The following is a 13370-nucleotide window of genomic DNA, read 5'->3' on the forward strand; positions in this document are numbered from 1 at the left end:
TTTCCCACTTTGGGACCACACTTATGTTTTATCTCGAACTTCTCTTCAGCCATTCCACTCAATCTATACATATCCACAGATATATTCTCTCCTCTCCTCCTCTCTCCAATTTTTAGGTTAGGTCACCATCTTAGGATCTGAGTGTCTCCCAGGGCTCTAAATCTTAATATGTTTATAAAAGGTTGGATCAATGGGACTGCTGTCTCTAAAAACTCCTCAGCCAACCCTGGCTAGCAATAAAGTCAGTTCATCAGCTCTCATCAAAGCATACCTGCTCTAATAGTCCAAAATGTAACTTCTTTTCATCCTTTTACTCACTTTCAAAGGCTCACAGCAGTAGAACAGCAGCCATATCAGGCCATATCACTAAAACCAAAATGGCATAATTTCTGAAACTGATTTAGAGAGGGTATTATCAAGGAGGCTTGTTCAATATCAGTTTTAGATGGGAGGAAAATCTGTTGCCAATAATGTTGAGGTTTGTGCTGTGTGATGTGTTATTTTTCATTTCATATTATTGTTGAACAATAACCTTTGACTTAATAATTTGCTCATAAAATAGTTTTTTCATTTCCTTTCCCTCTTATTTGCAGATAATCCAGACTCTTCTTACTGTTAATGTAAAAATATTATGTGCTAATCGTAGTTCATGGTGTTTTGAATTAAACAGAAAATCTGAAAGATTGCCTATTCCATAAGGGAAGAAAGAAGACCAACTCATTTCCAGCAGGAAACTCTGATACTCTTTTCTATCAATAAAATTTTTTTAGCTTGCTAAAAGTCGACTCAATTTATTTCTGTATTTCTTTCAAAGATATGTCTCTTGGATTCTGTTACTCTACTAAGAATAGGTTTCTTGAGTAAAGGGAATAATAACTTACCTGAATTGTATTATTTTGATAAGTCTTAAATTAGAACTATGCCCATGAGTCATACAGAGTTTTCTTCCCCTCTTAGGAACACCAGTAAATCCTTCATACACACCTACCCATCAACAACAAATTTGACAAATACTTATTAACACTTTTTTTTAAAAAAATCTAAAAATTTGGTCCACAAGGACCTTAAGGACTATGGAGAGCATATGGTAAGATGCTTGTAGGCAGGATTGTGCAAGTCTGAATGTAATCTTGCTCATTTTATTGTAATGTGCCAGACTTCATTTTATCTTTATCTTTATAAAGTCAGTCGGTCTGGACTCTTTGTCAAGAGAATTGTCCTTAAACAGCTCTGAGACCAAAGACAATAGAAGATCTCCATTATGACCTGTGAAAATCTGCTGCTGCTTCTCCTGGTGTCCCATTTTCCCTGCGACACAATGATGACCAAATGCCCATTGAGTGTTCAAAAAGAGGAAGAACACATATTTAATTACTACAAGCCAGGAGACTTCCTGATTGGTGCAATCATATCTACAACTAGCACTATATTTCAACCATATGTTTTCTTTAAACCTCCAAACAACAGATTTGAAAGGTAATTCCTGATATATACGTAAGCCTAGTGATTAATTTTTTCCTTTCCTGTTTTTCTTAAATATCAATGGTTTCCATTTCCTGGTACCTGGTCTCTGTCACATTTTCCCATCTTCATTTCCTTTAAGGAAAAGACTTAAAATGGGGATGGGGGTGGCTCTTTGTAAAATAACTCTCTGTGATGCCAGGGAGAACTACTGGATCACCTCTTAGCTGAGGTCAAAGTGTTTCCCATCTTCAATGTCCTTGATGATGCATCCCTCTTTCTACCTGTCTGTCTCTCCATCCATCCATCTATCCATCCATCTACCCATCTCTCTCTCTCTCTCTCTCTCTCTCTCTCTCTCTCTCTCTCTCTCTCTCTTTTATCTCTCATCTTTTCCTTCCTGGACAAGAAGCCACAATCTTCACCTATTGGTTTTCAGCTTTCTTTCATAAAGTGGCTTGTGAGCAACTTGATCTCTCAAAAAGAACTGAGGCTAGTATTTTGCTTTGTGTGGCAGCAACACCATCTTCCTGCTTATTTTTTATTTAAATTAATGAAGTCCTTAAAAAAAAGAAACCTAGGACCATGGCAGGAGTAACAACAGGTGGCCCTGGGTGTGTTTGATTTAAAGGCTGTGAAAGCACCTTCCATCTGATTTAAAAGGGAAATGAATGTAGTAGAGGCCATTCCAGCTGTTTAAAAAAAATCCCATTTCTGGCAAGTGGTTGTTATTAATATGTGTATTGATACTGAAATTGTTGCTGATTTGATGAGGTGAAAATAATACCTTATTTTAGTAATTTGATTCTATTACTGAACCAGCATAATTTAACAATAAAATTAAAACTTACAATCCTTCCATATGAAACAATTAATTCCTATATATAATGAGAAGCAATATTTAAGACATGAATATTAATAGTACCTAATTATAGAACCATTGCAAGGTATTATGATTAATATTTGTTATAGCTAATATGAGTACAAAATATATCTCATTAGCCATCTATTTTTGAAAATTATGGAAATAGATTATTCTAAGCAATATACTGTCTGAAAAGTATACATAACAGTATAAAAATAAAACTGAATTATTTTATGGCAAAGGAATGTGTAGTATAAAATTAAGGATTTAACATTTAGCAATAGAACAGTGCAGGGGGAGGCTTTGTCATGGCTGGCAAATTCTTGGTTTATTTTTTTAATTGTGCAAACAAAATTGACAAACATTATAGGCTACCGTGGGAGAACAACCTGAAAGAAATAAACCTAAATTAAAGATATACACCTAAATAAACCTAAATTAAAGATATACAAGTCATCAGAACGGGCTCGTACTTACCGGGAAAAAATCATAGAGATATTCTTAACAATTAGAAATTGAAGAAATCCTACAAGAAACTCTTAAGAAAAAGGAAGAAAACTATATTTTCATAGGAATGTGGTTTTCTAATGTGAATTTTAAATAAAATCATCCAATTGCTCAGACATTGGAACCATGATTACAATAATATAGGTTTTGTTGTAGGAATGCTCCTCTAAGTCATTTAGAGAAAATAAAAGTTGGGATCAGGTCTAGAACTTCTAATTGGGATCACTTTGACTCTGAAGAAAAGCATGGAAAAGAAGGTCCCTCTTGTGTCAATGCAGTGTCAGTGGAGCTGTTCTTCTAATATTAACACCCAAGGAAAGTCCATCACTGTAAATGAATGATACAGGTATCTGACATTATTTTCATTGAACAACGAACCTCTGACAATATTTCCTGCATTACATATGGACACTGAGCTGCTGATGTGATCCTGTCCTATTTTCTTCTTCTAGAAGACAACCAGATTATTTTATACATAAGGGGATAATGCATTCAAAACTGATTTCAGATTGTAGATTTCTGAAGTTTCCACACAATAGAATCATGAGACAGCAATACAAATGAGTTGTTATAAATGTTTTTATAGGAACAGCTTCAGAAATGGGATCTGGATTTTTTTTGAATTTAACATGAAAAATCAAAAATCAAAATGAAATTTCTTCACTTGCAGTATATCCAGTATGAGCTTCTGGCACGTCCTGCCCTTCTTCTTTGCCATTCATGAGATCAACCAGAATCCAAAGCTGTTACCAAACATCACCCTGGGCTACAGCATCTATGAGAACTTTTTCAGTGCAAAGATAACTTGCGATGTCATGATGGACTTGCTTTCTGCAGGGCAGGAGAATGTCCCAAACTATAGTTGTGGAAAACAAAATAATCTGTTGCCTCTACTCGAAGGGACCGATTCTCATCTCTTTAATCAAATTTCCACCATGCTGGGCATCTACAAAATCCCACAGGTATAAATGAATACTTTGCAAAGTCTCCTAATAGTCCAAAAATATCAGATAATAAATAAAATTAGTGAGGCAATGGAGTTTAAAGAACCCCTAAAATGATATCAAGCATTCAAATAACTATTTCTTCATTCTGATATCATTTTGGCAGCTGAACAAATCCTTATCCATTGTTCAACTGAAATGATCTCAACCATCCTGCACAATAAATTTTCAATCTCTTGGCCAATTCTTCATCTGCCTCTTCTCCCTGTCTGTCAGTCATTGCAGTCACAAGACCTGGGAGAGAAAAAGATCTTCCAATCTTAATTGAAACAAATCAAAAGAAAATGTCAAGGACCATACTGGAAGAAAAAAATAAAAATATTATGTGTTTTCCTATTTATTCTTAAAGAATTTTTTAAAAAAACCACCCAACTGTTTTCGCTCCGCTGAGTTCACATATCTTCCCATCATTCCCTGGGCATTACTGAGACATGTATAACTGAGCTGTATATTAGAGTTTTGTTCTTTATTCTTGTACTGCTCATGATGTGAAAAAAATCGTTACATTTGTCCTTCCGTAATTCTGGCAGAAGGATGTGATGACTGGAGTTTACAGGCAAGTGATACCAGACATTGAGATGACATTTCATGGTAGAAACTCAAAAACAGATGAAAGGAAGTTCTTTTCCTGGAGGAACAGCTCTGATATGTAAGCACTATTTTTTTTTCCTTAGAAGCAAAGCAATCAACCATCTTTTCTGGTTCATCTTAGATCAACTATGCGGTCATCAGCCACATTCCAGAGCAGAAACACCATTTCCCTTTTTTCTATCGAGTGAGTCCAAAACAAGAACCTCCTCACTTGGCAATTGTCAAGTTGCTCCTGCATTTCCGATGGACATGGATCGGCCTCACTGCTCTGGACAATGAAAGCGGAGAAAAGTTCAGAAGAACCTTTGTGCCAGAAGCCGTAAGGAAAGGTGTCTGTGTTGCCTTCTCAGAAATCTTACCCATGGTTATTAGAGCAGTGGGGAAAAAGAACATCTTTGAATATTTTACTGACACTAAAGTGAAAAGTATTGTTTGTCAGTTGGACTTTCAGGCCACAATAATATTAGCAGTAGTAATACGAGAAATTGACAGTAGTGAAATCCTGTTTGGGGGAAAAGTATGGATTGCCACAGCTTTGTCAGGTATAAGCGTGAGACTTTTTTATCGGTTGCTTAATCTCCAGCATAACCATCTTTTACTATCCTTCTCAAGTCAGACAAAAAAAACGACCCAGTATTATGATTTTAATTCAGATTACTCTGCTACTACGCAGTTTGGGGAGGCAGCATTTCAGTGTTCTTATTCAAGTCCTTTGTTGTCTAAGAAAGTTTGGAATACATGCCTGGAAAAAGAGACCTGGGAAATCCCACCCCAGGATCTGGTTGAAAGAATCCTGTCTGAGGATGGCTCCAGTATTTCCACAACAATCCAGGTTGTGGCCAGGATCCTCAGTGCTGCCTTTTCCTCCCAAATGAGTAAGAGGAAGCTGCCTGTTGGGGATGTTAAGACATTCCAGATTGTACAGCCATGGCAGGTAAGACTTCTACTACAAAATTCCTCTAATGGTTTCCTTTCAATTCTTAACTGTTAAGTTAAAGATAAGCAGGAATGGATGATGATGCGGGAATTCCAATAACAAGTGGCAGTTTCTAATACTTCTTCTGACCAGTTCTGGAAGCTTAGAGAGAAAGAGACAGATTCTGCTGTTGAATCTTCTTGACTAAACCAGGTGTGCTGGTTCAAGATGCTTGTAAGAATACATATTGTCTTAAGAGAGACAAGAGAGAGTTTTCATATATTTGCAAAATAAATAAGTAACCAACATTGGTGTGATGTATTTCCTGTCCTGCCATGTCTTTCTTCTTCTCAGCATTTTCAGAAAACAAGCACTCAGCTGACTTGCTTCTCATTACCACTTCCTGGTCACATAACCTGGCAATTTTCTTCTGCATTTGCAGGCTCCCAGGATCCTTTTATCTCTCTTTCTCCTTTGAAAATTAAATCGTAGAATCTGGAGCCCTGTCATTTCTCCCAGTCTTTTCACTTTCGATCATCACTTGTTGGTTACATAAAATACTACATACAACATTATTTATTACTTATTTATTAAATTTATATGCCACCCCTCTTACTGATAGAGCCACTCTTGGTGTCTTACAAACAGTGAAAAGATAAACAGAAAAACAATTAAAATTTTAAAAACTATTTAAAAAAAACAAGAGCCAAGGAGATGGACAACACAGGGATGATATCTTCTTACCTTGGCAAACACCTCCAGTAGTGAGGGCCCCCTTTGAGGATCCAGGCAAATTAAAAAAACTGAGTTTTGATACCCTTCAAGAAGTCCAGAGTGGTGGGAGATCAACATAAGAGGTGGGTAAACAACCCTAGAAATAGGGTGAGGTTGCTGCAGTTAAAATTTATTTCTGATCTGAGATTAGAAATTTCACAAAACAGAGTAGATGAAAATAATGAACAGAAAATGTTTATGTATATGTGTTTATGTATGAGAGAGAAAGAGAGATACAGGGAAGAACGGAGTAAGGAAGAGAATAATGTTCTTGTCACATTTTCAGACAGAGGCATTGAGTTGAATATCCCACTTCTGACTTAGGGCTCAAAAGAGAACGTATACATGGCATGGGTGATTCTCTATGTCTTTTCAGCTCCATCCTTTTCTAAGAAACTTAGAGATTTACAATTTTTCTGTGGATGATGTTTATTTGGATGAGACTGGAATTCCTGTTGCTGACTTTGATATTATGGACTGGGCAGTATTTCCTAACAAGTCTTCTGCTGGAGTGAAAATAGGGGATATTGAAAAAGTCTCTTCAGATATCAAGTTCTCTATCGATGAGAGTGTCATCATATGGCCAACATCCTTTAACTGGGTAAGCAAGTCTGCCTGTTTGTGGGTATTGTAATTCATCCATTCCTACATAGCCATCTGCTTTTGTAGTTTACTAATCTTCTTACTCTGATGGAGGCTTTATGCTAATGAAAAAAATGGGTTGAAGGAGACACTACTATTTCTCCTGGATCTCTCCTGGATTGCTATCTATAGAAACACCAGCGTTGTACTAGGGTAGGATGGAAAGCATGTTGGTAGTCCAATGATGTTTGTTCCATGTAAGGAAGCTAAGGAACCACCACAAACCCTTAGACCCTGAGTGACTTACTTCAGGGCATCTAACTCAGGGTAGTCCTTAATGCTCATTGAGCCTAGTTGCTTACAGATATTTAATTAGAATCAGAATAATAGAATTGGAAGGGACCTTGTAGGCCAGCTAGACCAACCCCCCACCCAAGCAGGAGTCCCTACACCATTTCTGACAGATGGCAGTCCAGTCTCTTCTTGAAAGTTTCCAGTGATGAAACTCCCACAACATCTGAAGGCAATCTGTTCCATTGGTTGATTGTTCTCACTGTCAAGAAAATATCTCATTATCTCTAGTTTGAATCTCTCCTTGATCAGCTTCCATCCGTTCTTCCTTGTCTGGCTTTCAGGTGCTTTGGAAAACAGGCTGATCCCCTCATCTCTGTGACAGCCCCTCAAATATTGGAACACTGTTATCATGTCTCCCTGGTCCTTCTCTTCACTAGATTAACCATGCCCAGTCCCTCTAGCCATTCTTCATATGTTTTAGCCTCCAGTCCCCCAATCATCTTTGTTGCTCTTATCTGCACTTTTTCTAGAGTCTCAACATCTTATTTATAGTGTGGAGACCAAAACTGGATACAGTATTCTAGGTGTGGTCTTACTGAGGCTTTATGGAATGGTATTAGTACCTCATGAGATCTTGACTGAATCCCTCTGTTAATGCAACTTAGGACTGCACTGGCTTTTTTTGGTTGCCGCTGCACACTGTTGGGTCATATTTAATTGATTGTCCGCTAAGACTCCAAGATCTCTCTCACAGCTGCTGCTTGATAACATTATCAGTGCCTGATGATAGCATAGTCAAATGTCTGCAAGCAAACAACCATGTTCAGAGTACACCAAGTACTCCACAGTTCAACCCTGAGCTACACATATTTATTCTACTGGATCTCACTCAATGCTTGAGTAATGATTATTGATTAACAATGATTAATATTTATAAGTATATATATGGGTGTAAGTATATACATATGTTGTATATAGTATGTTTATATGTGAGTTAGGTATGTGTACACTTTTGAGAGCAGGCAACAGAATTTCATTTTTATGTGTGCCTGTTTGCCCACAGTAAAAAATGACAATAAAGGTTATCTATCTTATCTTGTTCAAATTACAAATTCAAAGTAGAGCTGGAAGGGTCCTTGGAGGTCTTGCTGTCCATCCCCCTGCTCAAGTAGGTGACCCTATACCATTTCAGATAAATGAATATCCAGTCTCTTTTTCAAAACCTCCAGGTTGCTTTTCTCCTTGATGAGTTTCTTACCCTGCTCTTTGATGCTTTGGAAAATATGTTGACCCTCTCTTCTTTGTGGCAAACCACTCATGTCACCCCCACTCCTTTTCTTCTCCAGACTAGCTATACCCAATCCTTACAACAGTTGTTCTAATATTTCACTCTCCAAGCCTTTAATCTTCTTAGCTGCTCTTCTCTGCACCTTTTCCAAAATCTAAACATCTTTTTTGTAATGTGGTTACCAAAATTAGATGTAGTATTCCAGGTATGGTCTTACTAAAGTTTTATAAAGCGGTACTAATACTTCACATGATTTTGATTCTATGGCTCTGTTTATACAACCAAGGATTGTATTAGCTTTTTTGGCTACTGCTGCACACTGCTGGCTCATATTTAGTTGATCGTCCACTAGGACTCCAAGGTCCCTCTCACAGTTACTGTTTTTGAACCAGGTTTTGCCTAATCTGTACTTGTACATTTGGTTTTTCCTGTCTATATATAAAACATTGCTTTTCACCACATTAAATTTCATTTTGTTGGATAGGGCCTATTGTTCAAGTCTGCCAAGATTCTTTTGGATCCTGAGCTTGTTTTCTGGGGTGTTGGCTAGTCCTGCCATCTTAGTGTCATCTGCAAAATTTGATGAGATCCCCTTTTATTCCCTCATCTAAGTCATTTATGAAGATATTGAAGAGTGCTGGGCCTAAGACAGAAACTTGTGGTACTCCACTGCTTACTTCCCTCCATGTAGATGTAGTACCATTAAGGATGACTCATTGAGTACAATTTGTCAGCCAGTTACAAATCCATCTGGTGGTGTTGCTGTCTATCGCACATTTTTCTAGCTTATCAAGAAGTAACTTCTGGTCTATTTCATTGAATGCCTTGCTGAAGTATATACTATGTCCACAGCATTTCACCAGTCTAATAATTCAATCACTTTGTCAAAGAATGAAATAAGATTGGTTTGACATGATCTGTTTTTAACAAACCCATGCTGACTATTAGTTATACCTTTATTTGTTTCTAGATGTTCACAGATCTGTTTTTTATTATGTTTTCCAGCATCTTTGGTATTGATGTTAGGTCTGGTTGGTCTGTAGTTTCCTGGGTCTGTTTTTTCTCCTTTTTTGAAGATGGGAACCACATCAGCTCACTGGTATTTCCCAGTGCTCCAGGAGTTTTGAAAGATATAGTACAATGGTTCTGAGATGGCATCTGCCAGCTCCTTCAGAACTCTGGGATATAATCCATCAAGTCCCTGTGATTTTTATTCATCAAGATCTGACAGGTGTTATCTTGCTTTTTTGTTCAGACCAGTTTTCTTTGAGACTGAGTTAGTAAGTAAATTGAGATCCAAGAGATACATGATGGAAGAAAGCAAAGACATGGCAATTCATAGAACATAAAATCATAGGGCTGGAAGGGACGACAGAGATCTTCTATTCCAACCCCCTGTTCAAGGCAGAAAATCTTATGTCATCTCAGTCAAATAGTTGTCCAGTCTATTTTTCAAAATCTCCAATGATAGAGCACCCACAACTACATGAGGCAAGCTAGTCCATTGATTAATTGTTCTCACTGTCAGAAATTTCTCCTTACTTCTAGGCTGGACCTCTCTTTAACAAGCTTCCACCCATTACTTCTTGTCCTGCTCTCTGGTGCTTTGGAGAATAAATCTAATTCCCTCTTCTTTCTGATCAACCCTCAAATATTGGGGGTCATTGTCCCTCCTTATCCTTCTCTTTGTGAGTTAGATATATATCTAGTTCCCTCAACTGTTCATTATATAATTTGGCCTCCATACTCTTTATCATGTCTTCTATGCACACTTTCTAGTATTCCAATTGTGCCCCCCCAGGCCATGGCCCCACTACTAGGCCATGGCCTATTCAGAATTGGGCCAGGCAAGTGGCTGGAGCACATGACAGCCCACTGCTTACACAAGTCGAGCTGCACACATGTCATACATGCAGCCCAGTTCCCCTCCCCCACCCCACAGCTGGGCCACTAAGCTGCAAAAGTTGGGGACTACTGCACATCCAGATCTCTCTCATAGTTACTTCTGTGAGCAAGGTACTACTTATTTTGTACCTATCTATTTGCATTTTTCCTACCTAAATCTAATTCAAAACAAAATTGATGGGATATGAAATCCAAATGCATGTTGCCTCTCACTGGCAAAAACCCCCCCCAAACATACAGAAGGCTAAAGATGTTTGGACAGGAGAGTCATCAGTCTTTACTGAATATTGAAAGGACTCTGGGATATGCTGCTGAAATCACCCAAACAAAAATAATTTTATTATATTTGGAAAAAATCTTGAAAGTATCTTCTGAGTTCATGAACCTACAGTATCTTGGCACTGACTTCCACTTATAGAAGGAATTCCCTAATCCATATATTTCCATAATTTTCTTTTTGTTTAGAAGACCCCTTTTTCTAGATGTACTAAAAATTGCCTAACAGGATATACCAAGCTCACAAGAGAAGGAAAACCAGTGTGCTGCTATGACTGCTCTCCATGTATGGAAGGAACAATCTCCACACAGGAAGGTAGGTGGCTTAAGGACAAAAAAGGAGTATCAGCCTTTTATTCTACGGACAAATATAGTAACCAAGATTTAATCTCCTATGCCAGTGTGCCTCATCCACACTCAGGAAAAGAATCAAGACACAGCAGTGTTCCGTATTCAATAAAAGTAGCATTTTACCAGGTTGGATGTTTTCCGAAACTGCTGAAACAGTAAAAAGTAATATTGACAAAGATGGAGAAATCTTGAGAGATGACAGAAATAGGTATACAAAGCCAAGTTCAACTATTAAGAGGCATATATAAATAGTTTTTTGAAATAGGACATGGAGATGGAACAAAGAAATAACTGTACAATAGAATGGATACAAAATATCAAATAAAGAATTGCAGTACAAAAAAAAAACAGCTTTGGAAAAGAAAAATACAGAAAATTCACTCCAGGTTATACTATAAGGGGAAATGTTTTACAGACAGTATACAATTATATCAACAATTGATAAAACAAACAAATCATAGAAAAATAGATGTAGGAAATCCCATAACAAAAAGGAATATTTTACCATGTGTGGTAGTGATGCAAACAAACTCAAAATTCAGAGAACAAAATGCATTACAACATTCAGAAAAAAAACTAAACATAAATATTGACCTGAAATCCCAAATGTTCTTTTGAGGTATAATTCTCCAAAATTGGAAAGACACATTTTTTTCAGTGATGTCACATTGGGAGATAAGATTGGACAATTTTCTGGAATGGGAAAATTCATGATATCTAAAGTATGTATGATAGCAGTAGCAAGAATGGCTACCATAAATACTACACAAAGAATTTAGAACTTTGGGACATAGCACGGTTTTTAGAAAGACAGTTCTGCAATTGGCAAATAAAGAGAAAGGATGGTGGCAATGTTTTTCTATAAGCATTTTCTACTTTATTCATGCTTAGAAATTAATGTACAGCATGTTTTTCTTTATACATCATTGTTCCAGTAATAAAAATATTTTTTTCTTTTAAAAAAAGATAGAAATAGCAATTCATTTTTTCCAGATGTGTCCCAATGTGAAAAGTGTCCAGATGAACAGCATTCCAACCAGAAGCGAGATCAGTGTGTCCCCAAAATTGAGACTTTCCTGTCCTACAAAGAAATGTTAGGTCTCATTCTGGCTATCATTGCCTTTTTTTTGTCTCTAAACACTGCCTTAGTTCTAGGAATCTTCATTAAATATCGAGAAACCCCTATAGTCAAAGCTAACAATCGGGATCTCACCTACATTCTCCTGGTCTCTCTCCTGCTTTCCTTCTTGACCTCTCTTCTATTCATTGGTCGGCCCAAGAAAGTGACCTGCCTTTTTCAACAAATCACCTTCAGTGTGGTTTTCTCAGTTGCTGTCTCCTCCTTGCTGGCCAAGACTATCATGGTGGTGGTGGCATTTTTGGCCACAAAGCCAGGCAGCAGGATGAGGAAATGGTTGGGGAAAAGTCTGGCCAACTCCATTGTCTTGTCCTGCTCTGGAGTTCAGGTGGGCCTCTGCCTTATATGGCTGAGAATCTCTCCCCCATTTCCACATTCTGACCTGCATTCTCAACCAAGACAAATCCTTCTGCAATGTAATGAAGGCTCAATCACCATGTTCTACACTGCCCTTGGTTACATGGGCTTTCTGGCTGCCATCTGCTTTTTGGTGGCTTTTCTGGCCCGCAAGCTTCCGGGGACTTTCAATGAAGCCAAGTGGATCACCTTCAGCATGCTGGTTTTCTGCAGTGTTTGGGTCTCCTTCATCCCCACCTACCTGAGCACTAAAGGGAAATACATGGTGGCTGTGCAAATCTTCTCTATCCTGGCTTCCAGCCTGGGTTTACTGGGCTGTATTTTTGTCCCCAAATGTTACATCATTATTCTGAGACCTGACATGAACACTAAGGAGAATCTAATGATGAAAAATAATGTGGGTTCTTGATTTTGAAAGTTATTTGTTACCCAAGTTATTGTTAAGATAAAATAGGATAGTTGGAAATAAAATCTTTATGTGTTCTAAGAACTCTCTCTTTCTCTCACATAAAGTCTCAATTATTATTGATATAATAAGCTATATTAGAGATGTGTAAGAGGTCAGATAATCTTTACAGACCCTGCTCAAGCAACACTTCTGTGCTATGTCCTGGATTGGAGGGAGGGAACTGCCAATGATCTTTTCAGCCATTCTCACCACCCTCTGCACTGCCTTCCTGTCTGAAGTAGTGATGCTTCCAAACTAGACTGTGATGCTGTATGAAGGATGCTCTGAATCATCCCCCTGTAGAAAGTGGTCAGCACAGGGGAAGGAAGATGTGCTTTTCACACGCAACGCAGAAAATGCAGGCGCTGCTGTGCCCGCTTCACCAGTTTCTCACTGTTGGGCGACCAAGCCAGCCTGCTCGTTAGCTGCACACCCAGGAATTTGATGCTGGTAACCATCTCCACAGGTGAATCATTAATGCACAGAGAAGTGTGGCTGTGCCTGCCTTTTCTGAAATCGACAATGATCTCTTTGGTTTTTCCAGTATTTAAAACTAGGCTGTTTTCCTTTAACACCAGTTCACCAACCCCTCAACCTCCTTGCAATAAGTTTC

At 38.0% G+C, this 13370-nt stretch overlaps 1 protein-coding gene across 1 annotated transcript; it reads left to right on the plus strand.

Moving 5' to 3' along the window:
- Positions 1-1318: 1318 nt before the first annotated feature.
- On the plus strand, positions 1319-12718 carry LOC120313455 (vomeronasal type-2 receptor 26-like). Its single transcript, XM_039355376.1, has 6 exons — positions 1319-1476; positions 3504-3795; positions 4550-5362; positions 6495-6719; positions 10653-10779; positions 11781-12718. Exons 1-6 carry the CDS (start codon positions 1319-1321, stop codon positions 12716-12718), a joined length of 2553 nt encoding a protein of 850 aa, XP_039211310.1.
- The last annotated feature ends 652 nt before the right edge of the window (positions 12719-13370 follow it).

This window comes from Crotalus tigris, unplaced genomic scaffold (assembly GCF_016545835.1).
Source record: "Crotalus tigris isolate CLP2741 ecotype Arizona unplaced genomic scaffold, ASM1654583v1 scf7180000018682.9941245338:1185362, whole genome shotgun sequence".
Taxonomy (NCBI): domain Eukaryota; kingdom Metazoa; phylum Chordata; class Lepidosauria; order Squamata; family Viperidae; genus Crotalus; species Crotalus tigris.

What these genes read in the sequence shown, in the direction of transcription:
- LOC120313455 (XM_039355376.1), top strand. Translation starts at nt 1,319, where the DNA reads ATGATGACCAAATGCCCATTGAGTGTTCAAAAAGAGGAAGAACACATA. An exon ending in CCAAACAACAGATTTGAAAG is followed by an intron (nt 1,477 to 3,503) that starts GTAATTCCTGAT and finishes CTTCACTTGCAG; the next exon opens with TATATCCAGTATGAGCTTCT. An exon ending in GGCCAACATCCTTTAACTGG is followed by an intron (nt 6,720 to 10,652) that starts GTAAGCAAGTCT and finishes CTTTTTGTTTAG; the next exon opens with AAGACCCCTTTTTCTAGATG.